The following is an 18,360-nucleotide window of genomic DNA, read 5'->3' on the forward strand; positions in this document are numbered from 1 at the left end:
ATGCGTAAGAACAGCCCCCCTCCTTCACAGCTCACTTCAAAGGAACGCCTCCCAAAACTCGTGCACGAGTATTGGTACACGAGTGTGTACCACCGGCATTCGCTGTGTCGTGTTTTTTGGATTCATTATGTCGGACTCACCGCAGGTAACTCATAATCTGCAGTTGTTACTCCTGTCTCCTGACAAAAACATTGCATGCGGCGCCTGTGGAGTGTGGAAAGTTACTGGAGCGCGCAGCCGCGCTCGTCTCTCACAAGGAACGTCACGGCAGTGATTGACAAGCCAGAGGGCCAATCGCGTAAACGATTGGCTGATGTTTTTAAGGCCCTACCTCGTGCACAGATGATGTATATTAATATTATTACTTTCAGTGCACCTACTAAATAGTCTTTTATCGGTTAGTAAATACAGTTTCAAGTAATATTGCAAAAATGTATAAAACAAAACATCCTCTTTAGCACCTTTAAGGTTTGTAGTAAACACGAAGACAACGAAGGATCAAAAGCTTTTAAAGCAGAACTCAGTAAGATTTGCGAAGCTCCCCCTAGAGGTTCCTTCAGTGAATCACACTGTCGTAAATACTCCAAGCGCAGTTCTGGACTACAACGACTACAACGCTCACCAGCGCAGTAGTTTTGCAAATACAGTACAAGAAATCTCGATGGAGGTGGGTAATTTTTGAAATTGTCTTATAAAGTCATAATATATACATTGTTTTTGAATTACCGTAAACCATTTTGTCACTCTCGCATGAACGTGAACATGAGGCGAGATTGTGTCGGGTCGGCGAAGCTCAACTCGCAAGTGCTGTTTTCTGGCGTAGGCGTGCCAGAGGGGGTTAGTGCTCGCCTCAAACACACCACTACAAGTCAATTTAGAAAACTATTATGAAGGTAAAAAAAGTTACTTAGTTCTGCTTTAATATAACTCTCAGGTAACAGGAACTCAGATTAAACATCCACAAAGCATTGACGAGGCTGGAGAAAATGAAAAGAAATAGAGGGAACTTAAGTACTAAAGATAATGATGTGCACACAGCTGAACTGAATGACAAATCAAACTAACAACCACGACAACAAACTCAACTCAGGAAAACAGTGCAAACTGAAAAACAAAGTCCAAATGGTGTGTGATTGTGACATTTATATACTGATTTTATATAATTTTGTGACAAAGCAATAAGTTTGTTACCTAAAGCAGGTTTTCAAAGATTTGCAGGTCAATCATTCAGTTTTTTTGTGTGTGTGTGTATTTTAACATGTTGTTTAGGCAAGTTTATCTGAATTGATTTACACCACTTGCCATTTTTGTGTGCAAGTATGCAACAGGCAGTCAGTGAACCGACTGTGTGGGATCTGTGGGCGTGCCATCTGAGGCTAGAGAAAACCCAACTTTCATGCTATATATGTTGTTTAAATTAGTTTGCGTGTAAATATGATTAAGGATAAGCAAATCTTGCCAGAATTTCACTTATCTTGTCTCGAGAGGTTGTCTTGCTTCTCTCCCTCTTTTTCTTTCTTGTGTTCTATCTGTAGGGCTGCTGATTTATTGATCATCCATGCAGGAACAGACAAGCCTGCAAAGAATGTCGAACAATGATTCTAAAGAAATGGTGGATAGAAGTGATTTACAGCAATGATTCCAGCAGATGTTTCGCAGAAAGTGAATCAAAGAAAATGATTCATTACAAGAGTCATTCTAACCAGTCTTAACAGTGTCAGTCACAGAAGGTAAGCTGCATCCATGGCAACAAACCCCGAAATCTGTGTTTGGTCCTTTCGTTCTACTCGGAGAGATGCGGTGTCCCTGTGGCACACCCGTGTCTCATTTGTACAGCTGGATAAACAAATTACTCCAAGCCAATTAGCACAAGCTGTTAACACTAGTGTTTCAAGGTCCTTTCACATTAAGTGTACCACACAGTTAAAACTTATTTAAATAAATGCAACATCAATAGCTGAAATATATATATAGACAAAACAACTAACAATGAATAATAATTATTTGGGAAAGGCAAGGTGGGGTGCAGAAACCTAAACAACCCTCCTTAGTGCTGTAAGCATGAATGCAGCCAGTCTGGGGTTTAAGAATAACGGTCCTGTGGTATTTTGGGCAAAGACATAATTACAACTGAGGATGTAACAATGATTGTGAACTGAAGGGGGGATTTGTCCCTTGCTTTTTACAGAATTCTATTTTGATCAATTTAAAACCATCGGCATATATCGGCAATAGCATGAAAAGGCCATTATAACAAACCAGTGTTAACTGTGTGAAAGCGCTGAGTTGTATAATGTCTGTTGCATAATCCAGCATTTTTCTCTGGGTAAAATAATTAAATGAAATCTGTACAAAATACAGCAGGGCTCAACAATAAGGACTGTCCGGGGTCAGTGTGAACGACGCTCGGGACAATCGACAGAATTGTCACTGTCCCAATCGGGCCAGTGCTGCAGATTCGCAAAATTTTGTCCTTTGCTCGTGTTTTTAAGCCTTGCAAATTTAAATACTCAAGTGCAAGAGAACTCAATTCCTCTCACTGTGTGAGAAGTTTTGTGTGCACAAAGTGACAGCAGCCTAACGTTCCTGCTGCGCTGCTGTCTGTTTTAATGTAATCTAACAACAAAAGACAAAAAAATCATTCACTACTCTTGTCTAAATAACCTTTGAAACTTTAAAAAGAATTAAAGTTGAATTGTAATTTATACAATGTAGAATATATTTCACATTTTGATTACTTTATTTCTGAACCTGAAAACTATCTGAAAAGCACTGTTTATTTCATATGAATCTTTGTTCTGTTCTATTTATGTATTTATGTTGGCTTGTTGAGTGTTGAATGGATCCAATTCATGTTCAATAGAAAGAATTTGATAATGCAGCATTAAAGGGTTAGTTCACCCAAAAATGAAAATTCTGTCATTTATTTAAATTCGTTCATCTACATCAGAACACTGACTCATCGTCGGCATCGTGCTGCTCACGCGAACAGCGTCTGCCATTACCGAGCCAGCGTTCTGACGTAGAACCTGGAAGCGCAGAAGACAAGATACTGTCGAATAAAGTCATTATTTTTGTTTCATTTTTGCGCTCAAAAAGTATTCTCGACGCTTCATAATATTAAGGTTGAACCACTGTAGTCATGTTGACCATTTTAACAATGTCTTTAATACCCTTCTGGACCTTGAAAGTGGTGGTTAAATTGCTGTTTATTGAGGAGACAGACAGCTCTACGATTTTATCAAAAATATCTTAATTTGTGTTCCTAAGATAAACGAAGGTCTTACGGGTGTGGAACTAAATGAGGGTGAGTAATTAATGACAGAATTTTCATTTTTGGGTGAACTAACCCTTTAAACTAGCTAGAATACATGTGTTTTTTTTGCTCATTTAAAACATGATCAAAACACTAATCTATTTTAATGACAAAAGTTATTAAAAAATAAGAGAAAGTGACAAATTTTGGTATTGGCCAATAGTTGTTTGTTAAAATCGGTATCGGCCACACACACACAAAAAAAAATGGTGCATCCCTCATGGCATCAGTGATGTCAAACCTGGTTTGTCTTGTTATAAATATAAAACAGCATCATTTTCAAGAACATTTGAATTATCATTATATTGATTTTCAAAGCTGCATTGTCTAATAAACGGTATAGCTCAAAGCCAAATGAACAGCAGTTGGTAAAGAGAGACAGCTCTGAACAGTATGGGGCCGAGAGACTTCATTACAAGAGGAATGTTTTGTGGTAAACAGTCTCTGTTAAACTTCAGAGCACATTTAATTTTGACAGTCTCAAATTCTCTTGAAAATAAAGACTTTGTGTTCATACTCACAATCTTACCTGTTCCTGTCCCCAGTGAAACAGAAAAGTGAATATTGCAGTGTTCTTTCTTGCTCTTTCTGAGCTGCATATGTTTTATATAGTGTGTTTGGTTGAGTGAGATAAGGCACAAAACACATTAACACCTGCATTCAAGACACACACACACACACACACACACACACACACACACATACACGGAGATGGATGATGGGGGAGATTGGATTTCTGGGCCAGTGAGCAGGAAGCAGAATGCAAGCGTGTGACTGCAGTTCTGTCACACCAGGTCATTTGGGTACTAATGACTGTGTGTGAGTGAGTGTGTGTGCCTTGCATAAACCTTATAGGCTAGGTGTGATTGAGACGCACACACACCTGCCAGCTGCTATTTCAATTTGAAAAACCCAATTTTTAAATAAAGGAGTGAAGAGGCAGCAATAGAGAAAGTGGCAGGGAGACAGAGAGATACTTTTGTTTAGTGCTGTTGAACCAAAGCTCTCACCTGATAGGACAGGTTTCTTGTCTTGTCATCTGCCTGCGCGCTTAAATAAGATGTCATCAGTGCGGTATGGTAACTGATGTCACCAGAACCAATGATGTGCTCAGAGAGAAACCTGAAGCAGATAACGGCCAGCAGCTCATCTCTGTTCGTTCAGGTGTTTCTTCGTGCCTTTAAGACAACCGGTTTCTGTACTCACGTTGTCGGAGTGTGTGACAGTAAGTGTGAAAGCGAGTTACACATTAAACAACTGAACGGAGAGAATGTACTGTAGCGCTCCAAGCGGAGAAAGTACAACAGCGCATCCAAGTGGCGAGACATGCGGTACTACAGTCTGAATTGTTCCAGAGTAAATGTTTATCAAGTTTTATTATACTTTTTATTTTCTTAGTTGTTTTATTTGTCTTTTTGGTTAGTGTTCACTCTATCATTGTTCTATTAGTATTGTAGGCCTGCCAAAGGTATTATTTAAAAATGTTTAGTGGTGTAAAATTTAAAGTTTATCAGCCGTCTACTGTCATTGTTCTTGTTTATGCTGGTAGGTTGTAAAGTTTTATAACTTACCTGACTGCCCTTACTTTAGAGTCATACTGTATTTTGCGTTTTAATTTTCAATTTCCTTTTTGTTAACAATTACACTGACAAACCATTATTACTGTCGCTTGTCAAAAGATATATATATTCATACATACATATAATTGTCTTTTTTTATCCAGTTTACCCCACTAGGAAAAAACTGCTTAAAGCAGTCTAGGATTGTTTGCGGGTCTTTGCTGGTCTCCCAGCCTGGTGTCAGAGGGGTTTGGGTACTTTTCAATTGGTCCCTTGATCACTGTGAATCAGTTTCAGTGTAGAAAAGAAAGCCTTTATTGCTTGTTCTGTCTTGCCATGTCTGGTTAGGACACAATTTTAGCCCCATTATGCAAAGTCAAAGTGGCACAGGGGCATATTGCTTTTCTCCACTATAAACAAAAGTAGTAAGATGTACACATAACCAACCTATTTTGTTTTTTAATAATACTGGACTTGTACATATAAAGATCAGCAAAGGTTCAAACAAGAATGTGTAAAATAGCTTAAATGCAACATTAAAATGGCACATGAAATGTATAAAAGAGCTTAAGAAGACTGGATGTGCAAAGCTACAGATCACATGGATTAAGGTGCAAATCACAGAGACCTTAAACATACAACAACAGTCTCAGGCAAAAAGAGTTTCATTTATAAAACACACAAACAAGATCAGAATGGGCTTTAGAGCCCCTATTTAGCATGCTAAATAATTGCCAATGTTGATATCAACAAGGGGGGGAAAAAGAAGATAAAAACAAGCTCTAGCAAAACATTGTGTAGCTGCCAACATGTATGCAGCCCGTGGGACAAGATTGAACACGGTATGGAAGTGTTTTATATGTCCCAAAAAAAGATTTGTTTTGATAAAATTTACGTTTATTTTAAGAAACGGGTGTTGAGTCACAGATAAAAAAACAGAACTGTAGAGAGCGTCTGATTATTGTAGTGCTTCGTAATGGGGAACTGCAGGCACAGGAGTCAGGTACGAGATTTCTTCTCTTTCCTGTCAGTCGACACTTCGGCTTTACGCTTGTGAGCCTGTGACAAGACAGACAGATAGATAAGTAAATAGGCAGACATGCAGACAGACAGACAGACAGATGTTAGATAGATAGATAGATAGATAGATAGACAGACAGACAGACAGATAGATAGATAGATAGATAGATAGATAGATCTTCTTTTGTAGACAGATTTAACACATTGTAAATTTTGCTGACATTACAGGCATTTTGCATGTGATAGAAAGAGCAAAGAGAACACAGGCAGAAAAAAAAAAGAAGACAAAAAAAAAACAACTGCTCCTCGCTCCAGGCAAAATCTTGCAACTCACCGTGCACATGCCCTGATAGATAGACAGATACATAGATAGATTGACAAGTTTGAAATCGTCAGTGGGATATACTATACTTTACTGTGGACAGTAAATCTGAGGGGAATTTTGATCATTTGCATGTTGTTCTTGTTCAGTTGTTCAAGCGTGATTCTGAACTAGAGGGAAAGTCTTTGGGGACATGAAGCACAAAGCACAACAACAGATGGAGCAAAAAGAAAGAAGACAGGACGTATTACTGATTGTCCTTTGGGTGTTCTTCTCTTTTTCTCAGCTCGCTCTTTCTCCTCTATCTCCATGTTCTCTTTCTCAATGAGAGAAATGAGCGTGTTACAGCGACGCTGCAGCTCCTTGCAAACCAGACAAACACACAGAAGGAAACTCTTTCATCATCTCAGCACAAGAGTTATACATCACATCTCATATACTTTTACAATTCCTTTCAGGCATCACACAAGCATCTGCACCCACACGCTTTCACAAACACGAACGCCAATGTGACCTGAAAATTAAACTGAAATTGCATTTGTGTGTGAGACACGCATGGCTAAGTTTTTATTGTTTTTACATAAACACTAGACATCTTAAGCAAAACTGTAAAAGAAAACTGGCATTTTTAAGAATTTATTTTACTTTTTTTTTCCAATTGAGGACCACTCCAAATGGAGGCTTTTTCAGATTCACTTCACTGCTGTCCCCAAAGTACATCTCAGTAAACCCACATACAACCATGTACTGTAAATATATCCATATGAGACTTCCCATTCACATCTAATGTGAGATTATTGTAATTGTTATATATTTCTAAAATGAATAATGAATTTAGGTACCATTTAGTGGGTAGAAATTGTGGGGTGGGGGGCTTCAAATATTGTTCTGGACAATGGGGGACCTTGAAGTCAAAAATATTCAGATCCACTGATTTGAATCATTCATGAAGCTTTTTTGAAAAAGATGACCCTTTGACCCTTTTTTAAAATGTCTATTACATTCTTTACTAGTCTGTAGTCTGTTATAATAACGTCTACGAATTTTGTTCTTTTGGAGGTTTTCCTCTTCAAATATTGATATATATTAATCAATTTGTGATTCATTTGATTGACTGATTGATTGATTGATATCCCTACAAGGGTTTCATTATTTCATTCAGTTTCATGATTTTTTCCCATGGGTTTTCCAGTGATGCGATTATTGGATGAGTATTTTTAAAATCGTGACAAAAATAATAATAGATAGTAATTAATAGTAACAAAAATGCTTGCAAAGAGCAGTTAAGAATTTGTAACCAAAAAATTCCCTGATATTTCCAGGTTGCCCATGACTTTGGGAGACCTGGCTCTAACACAAACATGTTCTCACCATGGCAGTCCTGGACTTGATGAACCAGTCAAATCTGAACTGCGGAGCGTTCCGTACACACTGTCGAAGTTCTTCATAAACGTATTCTTTATCAAAGCCCATCTTATGCAACATGCAAATCAGAAACCTGTCTTCCTCCTGCAAACGCAAAAGAAAAGTTTCCATATTTTAAGTTCTTAGTTAACACACTACACATACATTAACCCTCTCTCACATGCACACACCTCCGTGTAGTTCTTTCCTTTGTTTGTGCCGTACTGGATGCGGAGCTGGTGGAACGGAGCCTTATACCGTGCTATCTACAAGTACACAAAACACACACCATCAAAAGAAATATTTACTAATTATTATTGCATCAAAAATGACATTTCCTCTGAAGGTTTCTTGCTTTGCATGATAAGGCTGACTAATATTGCCTAATAATGAGGTTGCAAACCATCAAAAGCAAGAAAAACTAAAGCTACCACACAATCATAATTCAGCAGCCATTAAAGAAAAACTTGCTTGTCAACAACATAATTGAATTTCATAGTGAGTTTTTGAAAGGTTGACCTTGGCATCCAGGGCTTTTTTGATGCTGATACGTCTCTGGATGCGAGCTTCTCCTCGCTCTATCTGAGCCATGATCTTCTCAATATCCTGCAGCTCATTACAGCGTTCCCAAAACACAGCTATAATAACAACAAACAACGTGTGAGATGTGTGTCTGTGTAGTTGATACAGGAGTGAAATATATTTTGTGTAGTTCAGACAAGTGTGAGGTAGTTGCTTGTGTATTTTATACATGTGTATACATAAGTTATAATGGTTGACTAGGTCCCCAAAAGTACACTAATCGATTAGTGAAGTAGCCAGTTTTGAACATTTAAAAAAATTCTCCCTTTGTGGTCCATTAAAGAAAGAAGAGCACATGGCATTAGAACAACACCAGGATGAGGTTTTTTTCTATTTTAGTCTGAACCATCCCTATATATATATGCATTAAATTATTATATATGATCACATGAACTGAAAACCAGCCTAATTATGCATGGCCTCCTTAATACCATTTAGGTCAAGTAGCCCACCGACTAGTTGAATTTTGAAAATATTTTTGTAATACATGCTCACACATTCCTAGCATGTAATTTCTATAGATATTAGGCTTGAGTGTAATTGCGTTTGTGTGTATTGTACCCGAGTACTCCATAACTTCTTCAGGTGTCTTTCCCTCCACCTCTCTGGCGATGTTGTCAATGTCATCACGACCATACTTCTCATTAGCCTTAATAAACTGATTGAAATCACGCTTGTTCCAATTTGTGAAACCCTGGGAAAAACAAAAACATATTCTGCTGTACCACTGCTCTGTACTTAACACATTTATAAGAGTGTGTGTGAATGTGAGTGAGTGATAGAGAAGACAAGATGAGTGTTTGTCTACTTGTGTGAGTAGTTTCTCTTTTTCCTCCGTCTCTTCAGGTGAGAGGGGTTCTGCTTCGTCTATCTTTGCTTGTTCCTCTTTCTGGACCTGTGCTGAATTTGGGATGTCTGGATTACGTGGAACCTGCAATAAACACACATATATAATCGCACACCACTGTATATCGGATACAACAGCAAACACTTGAGCAGATTTGACATAAATCTTGAAAACAAATGTGATGTGCATGAAGAGCTCACCTTGTATCCAATGGTTTTCCTGTAGTAAAGAATCTCCATCTCCAGCAGCTCAAAGAGACGTGGTGGAAAGAACTGAAAGTCCTGGATGTTGGGCTGCTTTGGAGGCCGAGGAGCCTGGATCACACACACACACACACACACACACACTTTTCATGATCTTTCCACAGACACTTGTGTGTATATTGTCATGCAAACATTTGTGTGATATTTGATGTGTACTGTATAATGACAAAACATTGTTATGCTCCTGGCAGATGTAGCTTTATCTAGCGGACACTTCACTTTAATCAAAACACTCATTTGATTTTCAATTTAATTTAATGATATTCATTAAAATTGAGGTTTATTGGCTCCCTGCTATTTTGCTGACAGGGTTATCACTTTATAAACTATCAACTTCCATCACATTTGCTAGAAATCATTATTCTTTAAAGGACAAGGCAATATTAAAGCTAGTTTACACTGCCCTTGCAAATGCCAAAAAACACCATTTTCCAACGGTTGTTGGTTTTAGATAGCTACGTTTCCCAACATTCTAGATCCAAATAATGTTGACATTTATTGGGACAGTGTGAACCAGTGAATCAATGTTATTTTAGTATTATTTATATACAGAACTATTCTAATTTATACTATTTTATATACTATTTAATATTCATTAATATTTTAGATTAGCTTTTATTTTTAGATTTTTTGTTTTCATTCTTATTAGTGTTTTAATAATTGTTGTGTTTTTGTAATTTTTTTATTTATTTATTTAATTTTTTTTTAAACATTTTTTTAATATATTTATATTTGGCTTTAATTTATTTATATTTCAGTTATGCCCCCAGTTTCACAGACAAGAGTCCCAGACTAAATAGCATATTTGAGCTGTTTTAACTGAAAGCAACTTGCACCAACATAATTATCTTAAAATATGTGCCATTGTTTTGTTGTGCACACCAGTAATGTTTTTTTCCCGAGGCACATTTATAAAAGGTAGTTAAATGTCCTAATTGAACTAAGGCATAATCCTGGCTTAATCTAATCCCTGTCTGTGAAACCAGGCCTTAGGTTTTTAGTCATTTTAGTACTACAACTTAAATTACTTTACTTCATTTAGTTGCAACATTCAGTTTTTTAAGTTTAAGGTTTTCGTTTAATATTTATATTTTATTTCAGCTTTATTTCAATTACTGATGATTAATTCAATTAAGACGATTTTTTATATTTTTAATAGTCAACAATAACAGCACTGACCAGAATAGAATTGAAAAGTGCCAGGAATAGTGAGTTTTTGCACAGAAAATCACGTATTTACCGTATTTACATCATAATATGTCATAAATGGATGGTAGCTTTATAAATACACATTTATCAGAAACTTATCAGTAACTGACAAAAACAACTGACACCAAAGTTTAATGAATATATACAACTATTGATTAAAGCAGCTATACATATTAAGAAGCTGCATAAAAGGTGCATTTACTTCTTTTTTACCTTATTGATGTTTTTTATTACTTACAGTGCACTATTCAAACAAACTCTCCCTCAGGAGCAATCTAGTGTTAAGTGTCTCTCTCAAGGGCACAGCAGTGACAGGACAGGAGAAAGAAGAACATCTAGTTCATGAGGTCATTTCCTGAGTCAGCGTTTGAACCTGCAACCTTTGTTTTTCAACTCTTTATCTATTACGTCCCTCCAGTACCCCCTTCAGCTGAGTTCCTACAATCCAGTGCAAGTGTCAGTGATGAAAACTGATCTGAGTGCATTATTTATTCTGTAGTAAGGTTGTGTAGACTGTACCTACATGCAGTCATGAGTAGCACTGACAAGAAAATCATTTCAGAGTGTCTAAACCATATATGTGTGTGTGTGTTACCTTTGGGGCTCTTGGTTCGCTGACTCGCAGTGCTTCTCTGAAGTAAGCATCTACAGCATAATTGGCCTTCCTTTCTCTCTTAGGAGGCTCGATCCATTCGATCAAACTAAGCTGCACAACACAGAGAGAATTGTTTAAAACTTAAACACACACAAACACACTTTCAGCTACACACCTACACGTAAACTTTAACAGTCTGTGACATACACAGGTGCAAAGCTTAAAAACCTGCCAAATTCTCACTGATAGACTCGCTTTACTTTAATGCACATCAGAGCTGCATTATACATGAGTATGAATTGATTTCCACCTGGTAAACTTCCACACAGACACTAACTTTCTGTTTCTCTCTGTAATCCTCTCCCTCAAACTTGTAAAGGCTGTTCTCGGTGCCACCCGTGTCCATGGTGAAGTTCCTCAGCGAGCTCTCGCCAAGTTTCTGCATGCGCTCGTTCATCTCAGCCGTCTGAGAGGAAAACAGCCATCAAACAAGTTAAACAGGGTTAAATAGTATCAACTGGAGTGTAAAAGTGAAAAGAAAAAAAAAAATCTCATAATATGAAAGAAATCTGATGTGTTTTATTTGTCTGAGTTTTTGGAACTGGGACCTAAACCTATTAGTCTTCCAGTGAATTTAAGCAACTTTTCAGGTGTCTGTGTCCATTTACCTTCTTGGCACCTCTTTCCAGAATGGTGTCAATGTCTTCATCTGTTAGTTCACTGTCTTTAGAGGCGAACACATGTGTTGCTCCATGTCGGATCATTTGTAGCATTTCATCCTTCCCCAGTTTATTCTGCTGGTCGATCAGCCGTCCTGTAAGAGCACAAATACACAAACAGAACTTAATAGATCACAAACGCTACTTAACCTCTTGTTTTACATTTCTCACCATTCAGATTCATATTATATAACAAACAGTGATGGGAATAACGGCGTTATAAATAACGCGCATTACTAACGCCGTTACTTTTTTCAGTAACGAGTAATCAAACGAATTACTTTTTCTCCCGTTACAACGCCGTTAGCGTTACTGACAAAAAAAATGCCGCGTTTCATCCGAGTAAGCTCTCTCTAGCCATAGGACCTGCAAAGTTTTTTTCTCTGGTGTGTGATGCGGTTAGTCATACACAAATATAATTTTAAACTGATAATAATGTATGATGCGCTGTGTGTGTGTCTGTCAGAGCATGCGCGCGAAGCGCGAGCTCAAACCAGAATACCCTTTTTGATGCTTGATCGAAAATATGTGAAATGAGTTTTTTTCTAGTCGACTAGTAGTTGTTCATTTAAGCTATTAGTTGACTAATCACATTTATATTAATTTAATTTCTTAAATACTGGAGAGAATAAACCATAATAAGGAGCGTTTACATAATATAGGCTATATAGCACTCAAGGGCACGCATAATTGCCATAAAGAACCGGCAAAAGTAATGATTATGAGTGTGACAAAAACAGCAAGGAGACATTTTAATTGTTTATTAATAAAGTAATGTTTTCTGAATCAGTGTCGGCTGCAAAGATGAAGTTGACATTGCTGATCATCTGCTCATATGGACGCGCCTAGAGAGATAATGCACATTTCATTCGGATTAGGCTATATAATCAGAGTAGCCTCTTTCTTTTCATTTTTAATTACTTCATTTTCGTTAAAGTAGATATTTCAAGCATTCTATAGATATATTTCTCATGTCTGCGAGGCAAGCAGCCTCTGAGTTTCGGTTCATTTAGCCTATAAGACGCGCTCCAGTTCACGCGCCAGTGATCGCTCCCGCGCCTCCATGTCATGATTTTATTGTCTGCTATATTTGCTTGTTATATATTAAATCCAAGCAATTGGTTGATGAAACATTGATTAAAATTAAGATACAATTTTTACAAAACAAAATTCACGTTAAAGAGAGGCTTTCTATAAAACAAAACTTAATGTAGTGTTTAAAATCATGTCTGACCCACTCCATGTCTCCCGATATATTTTCGCATCTTATGATGCATCTTACTCACGCTGTTCACTTTTCATAATCGAATAAATGGATTTAAAACATAACATAGGACTATTTAAACATAAATATGAAACTACGTTTTCTTTAATGGCTACCAACACAGTACAGAGAAATTTCATGTCGTGAGCAAGAGCGGATCATGAGTCAGGAGTCGCATCAAGAATAATTTATTCTTAGACTTATACGTAATATTGGGGGCATTCAATTTATTTGGCATATTTTTATTTTTATTTTTTTATTTTTTTTAAAGTAACGCAATAGTTACTTTCCCTGGTAATTAGTTACTTTTATAATGATGTAACTCAGTTACTAACTCCGTTACTATTTGTGAGAAGTAACTAGTAACTATAACTAATTACTTTTTTAAAGTAGCGTGCCCAACACTGATAACAAATGCACCAAACTGTTACAACATTTTTTTTTTTTTTTTTGTGAGGCATCAACATTTATTATTGGGATATACTGTATAGAAAACAAAGTACAATTGGTAAGATTTTTTAATGTTTTATGTCTGCATTTGATTGATCAAAAATACGGTAAAAACAGTAATATTGTGAAATATTTTTACAATTTAAAACGTAATATTTAAAACATAATAATTTAAAATATAAATAAATGTAAAAATGTAATTTAAATGTAATTTATTCCTGTGATTTATTACTGAGTTTTCAGCAGCCATTTACTCCAGTCTTCAGTGTCACATGATCCTTCAGAAATCGTTATAATATGCTGATTTGGTGCTGAAGAAACATTTCTCATTATTATCAATGTTGAAAGCAGCTGTTCTGCTTAATGTTTTTTATGGAAAATTAGGATTCTTTGATGAATAGAAAGTTCAAAAGAACAGCATTTAGGCTATTTGAAATAGCAATGTTTTATAACTATAAATATCTTTACAGTCACTTTTGATTAATTTAACACATCTTTACTGAATAAAAAGTATTCATTTCTTACTGACCCCAACCTTCATAACGATGGTGTAAATGAATAGATAATCTCTGTCAAAGATCATTGTGACATACAGCCATTATGAGGTTTCAGCTTCACAAACCAAACAAATATATCCAATACTAGCTCAAAAACTGATCCAGTAGAAAAACAATAGTATCTGCAATAGGGTTTTGTTTACTTTAAGTAATGCAAATCACTTATAATTACAAATTTGTAAGACAAGGTTTGTTTTTGTTTAATTGACTGTTAAATTCATTTTCACTCTGCCAGTACAGCCATTCAGTGACAGAGAGAATTACTGTAATTACTTTTGGAAAATGGACAGCTGATAATTCATACAGTTTAATATTTCTATTTACAAAAGAAATTGTTTTACCCCTAGTGTGTTCATACCTTGCTGAATGACAATGGAGTCCAGGCGTAGTTTCATCTCAGCTCTCTCCACAATTCTCTCCTCCACAGTGTTGTCTGTGATCAACCTGAACACTTTAACTGGTTTCTTCTGTCCAATACGATGAGCACGGTCCTAAAACACAGTACATGACACAACAAAAACTATTAAAACTTCAATCAAGCAGTCATGAAGAAAACTGGCATCTCTCTTGAGGCTCACAATCATACATTTTAGTGAGCTCAGTTTTGTAGTTTTGTATGCGTGTTGTGTTTCTCACCATGGCCTGCAGGTCCACCTGTGGGTTCCAGTCTGAGTCGTAGAGAATCACCACGTCAGCTGTAGCCAAATTAATCCCCAGCCCACCTGCCCGTGTGCTCAGCATGAAGATAAATTTACTGCTGTTCGGGGCGTTAAAAGCATCTATGGCTTGCTAATGCACAACAAGAGAGAAGGACAGGACAGGAAAATTATAATATAATTCATTTAAACCACTTATATCATTTTAATAATTAAGGTCTATTTCGCATTATAGTAGATCACAGTGGTCACTGGCCAATATACATGGGTAGGCCTGCCCCCCCTCATTTATTTTAGTTATGGAGCGGGTAAGGCCTGGGTATACTTCATTTTCCGTGTTCCGCTTGGCTGGGGTATGTGGACATCCGCAGACCCTACTGAATGTGAAAATTACGTGACACGGAAGGTGCGCGGATCGTCGCGGAATGCAGGCGGCCAAAGTACAGTTAAAGTTCACGTGAGTACAGTGATTCAACCTTAATATTATAAAGCGACAAGAATACTTTTTGTGCGCCAAAAAAAAACAAAAACAAAATAGCAACTTCATTCAACAATTTCTAGTGACGAAGCTTTACGAATCTTTTGTTTCGAATCAGTGGTTCAGAGCGCCAAGATCACGTGATTTCAGTAAATGAGGCTTCGTTACGTCATACGTGTTTTGAAATTTCAATAGTTCACATGACTTTTGCATGAAGCTTTGAAGCTTCATGAAGCAGTGTTTTGAAATATGTTTTAGAACTAGTTTGGCAAAGATGGTTTTTGAAATAACCTCCAATAATTAACGAACGATTCGATGGACAATGGCGATCCTAGAGGCAAAGTTGCTAAGAATGAGAAGTTCTACCATGTTGTATGAATGTCGTGTACGTATCGAGTTTGGTGAAAATATCTCATTCCATTCCACTTCGAATGTTTTGGCGTTTTGAGACCGTAAATTGAAATTTCAACTTTTTTTTTGACAATTATTTACAATCAGACGCCAGAGAATCTTGCTGCACTGGTTTGGTTCTGATCGGGCCAAAAACCTAGGACTAGTTAGCAAAAGTAGGTTTTTTAAAACTTCCAAAAGACTTTTTTCTTGATGCCCCAGCTCGAGAGTGAAATGTCAATATACATAATGAAATTTACATACAAATTACACATAGATAAAAAAAAATTGTATTCTTCTCAATATTTACTTAAAGTTCACTCAAAACATTTAAAATAGAGTTGTTAGATTTTAAAGTGATAAAATGAGACACTTCTAACCTTTCTAATGTCTAATATTTGCAAGACTATTCTTAGCTTATGAGTGTGTCTTACATTCCCATGTAACCGCAGAGTTTGCAATCACACCAGAACTGATCAGCGGTTTCCATGACTACCAGGTTGGTTAATCAGTGTCTTTATATAAACTCTGCTGAGATTCCACATGAAGTATCTGTATGTGTCTCATAATTTTATAAAGCCTGTTGAATTCCTTTCTTCCTCTTGGTGAATCATTCCTTTCTACCTCTTAGTATTTAGGGATGAGAATCATGACTGTGGCTCTGGTTCCTCCAACAAACTCTACTTCCTCAATGGTTCTAAAAAGATTTTTTTATTTTTTTGAGGAAAAAATATTTTGAAAGAATACAATTCCCATGCAGGTTGATATTAAATAAATGTACAACAATTCTTATAAAACAGTGTGTTTACACAGACTTTTTAAAGACTTTTCAGAGGCAGAATATAGGCCACCCAATAAGTAGTCTTAACTATATATTACAGGTAGGGTAGGCAATTTCGGAGTGCCTAGCAATAGCAAGCTAGGTTTACAAGTATAAGATCCCACCCTCCCTTCAAAGCACTCTCCAAAGCCATGCCTCCTTCAAAACACATAACCACACACAGCAGATTCTGCAAAGCATCATGCTGGTATGGAAATACATATGTTGACAGGCAGTTAGGACATTGTGTCATTGCATTCGGACCAAATGCAATGATTGGATGAACACTGTTTCGTCCTGAGACTTCCACAGAAGATATATGTACTAGGGCTGGGACAATAAATTGTTGAATCGTGAAACGAGAAATGATTCTGGATCGATACTGAGATTTTCCGAATGCATCGCGATTCTCTCTCGAATCGATTCTGAGCTTAGTTTTTAACAGCAGATGGCACTGTGTGCTTTAGAAACAGCCGAACAGCCGTACTTGAACTCGATACACACACCACTTGAACCTTCTATAAAATAATCATTCATAAAGTTTCTTTCTTCATTCTTAAAGCGAATTACAAGGGTGTTTGCAGTGGGCTGTGTCTGTTAATCTCGCATCATAAAAGCATTCTGAGGTGCAAGTACATAGCCGAATGCACAAGCGTTCCTCTTTGTCAACATTTGAACATGCGGTTATAAACTAGCCTAGAGCGCCATCTGCTGTTAAAAACTAAGCTCAGAATCGATTCAAGACAGAATCGAGATGCATTCAGAAAATATCAGAATCGATCCACAAATCGAGATGAATTGATTTATTCTCCCCAGCCCTAATATGTACATGTTTTAATATTTAGACCACTTCTATTATTGATTGCTTTTGATGATTTACTGTTTATTTTAGCATGAGGGTAAAGGTAAAAGCCAACCCTAGCCCTATATCATTTTTTATGGAACCTATACAATATTAATCATTAGACTTAGACTAATAATAATTATTATTAAATTAATGACTATTTAAAAATTGTTTTATTTATGTAATTAAATTGTAAAAGTTAGATAAGCAATATATTATAGTAATAATATTATTGTACTTCAGAACAAAAAAAACATTTAGCTTATAACTATAATAAGTGTTATGTTAAAAACATTGATGCTTTATTAATAATAACTAACACCTTTATTGTTCTCGTATTATTTTCATCAACAATATGATTTGATTAAAAACATTTACTTGTTGTCTGTGCGGTGGCTATTTCATTTTATTTATCCATGGCACATGCATTTTGATTCTTTATATGTAGCCTAAGTAATGTTGTCCAATGACTTGTTTCCATTATTTAGGCATTTTATTTATTTATTTTTATTATTTATTTTTTTTGTTTTTAGACAATAGATTTTTTGGTAAAACTTTACAATAAGGTCTCATTTGTTAATGCATTAACTAACATGAACTAACAGAGAGCAATAACCTTTGTTAATGTTAGTTAATAAAATATTTGTGTTCATTTTAGTTCAGTGCAACAACTAATGTTAACAGAATGTTGAGATTAACATTAACTATGATTAAATAATCCTGTAGAATTATTGTTCATTCAATGTTAACTAATGCTAACAAAATGAAACCTTATTGTAAAGTGTTGTTACCATTTTTTTATAAAGAAAATTGGCCATAGGAGTGTAAAAGAACCTGCTGTGTGACGTGCATGTTTCTGAATTTAATTATGTGTGTATTTTAGTGTATGTGTGTGGTAATGTGTAAGAGAGTACCTCTCTGGCCTCATGAGGTGTATTGCCATCCAATCTGCAGTACTCGAACCCTCTCCACATGCAATAATCTTCCAGAATATCCAACACACGTGTCATCTGGCTGAATATTAACACTCTGGATCCTGCACACACATATCCAGGAATACATTCA

At 36.3% G+C, this 18,360-nt stretch overlaps 1 protein-coding gene across 1 annotated transcript in view; it reads right to left on the bottom strand.

Annotated features, from left to right (window-relative positions):
- Positions 1-5,318: 5,318 nt before the first annotated feature.
- smarca1 (SWI/SNF related, matrix associated, actin dependent regulator of chromatin, subfamily a, member 1) overlaps positions 5,319-18,360 on the bottom strand; it is a 28,649-nt gene continuing 15,607 nt past the window's right edge. The window contains exons 12-25 of the mRNA XM_048187172.1: positions 18,210-18,331; positions 14,744-14,896; positions 14,466-14,598; positions 11,786-11,931; positions 11,455-11,583; positions 11,118-11,228; positions 9,251-9,364; positions 9,012-9,134; positions 8,765-8,897; positions 8,141-8,259; positions 7,813-7,887; positions 7,589-7,726; positions 6,469-6,579; positions 5,319-5,934 (exon numbers count right to left, since the gene is read on the bottom strand). Coding sequence (XP_048043129.1) covers positions 5,875-5,934; positions 6,469-6,579; positions 7,589-7,726; positions 7,813-7,887; positions 8,141-8,259; positions 8,765-8,897; positions 9,012-9,134; positions 9,251-9,364; positions 11,118-11,228; positions 11,455-11,583; positions 11,786-11,931; positions 14,466-14,598; positions 14,744-14,896; positions 18,210-18,331 — 1,667 coding nt within the window. The 3' untranslated portion in view covers positions 5,319-5,874. The remainder of the gene's footprint in view (positions 5,935-6,468; positions 6,580-7,588; positions 7,727-7,812; positions 7,888-8,140; positions 8,260-8,764; positions 8,898-9,011; positions 9,135-9,250; positions 9,365-11,117; positions 11,229-11,454; positions 11,584-11,785; positions 11,932-14,465; positions 14,599-14,743; positions 14,897-18,209; positions 18,332-18,360) is intronic.

The sequence above is a fragment of the Megalobrama amblycephala genome, linkage group LG4 (assembly GCF_018812025.1).
Source record: "Megalobrama amblycephala isolate DHTTF-2021 linkage group LG4, ASM1881202v1, whole genome shotgun sequence".
Classification (NCBI taxonomy): Eukaryota; Metazoa; Chordata; class Actinopteri; order Cypriniformes; family Xenocyprididae; genus Megalobrama; species Megalobrama amblycephala.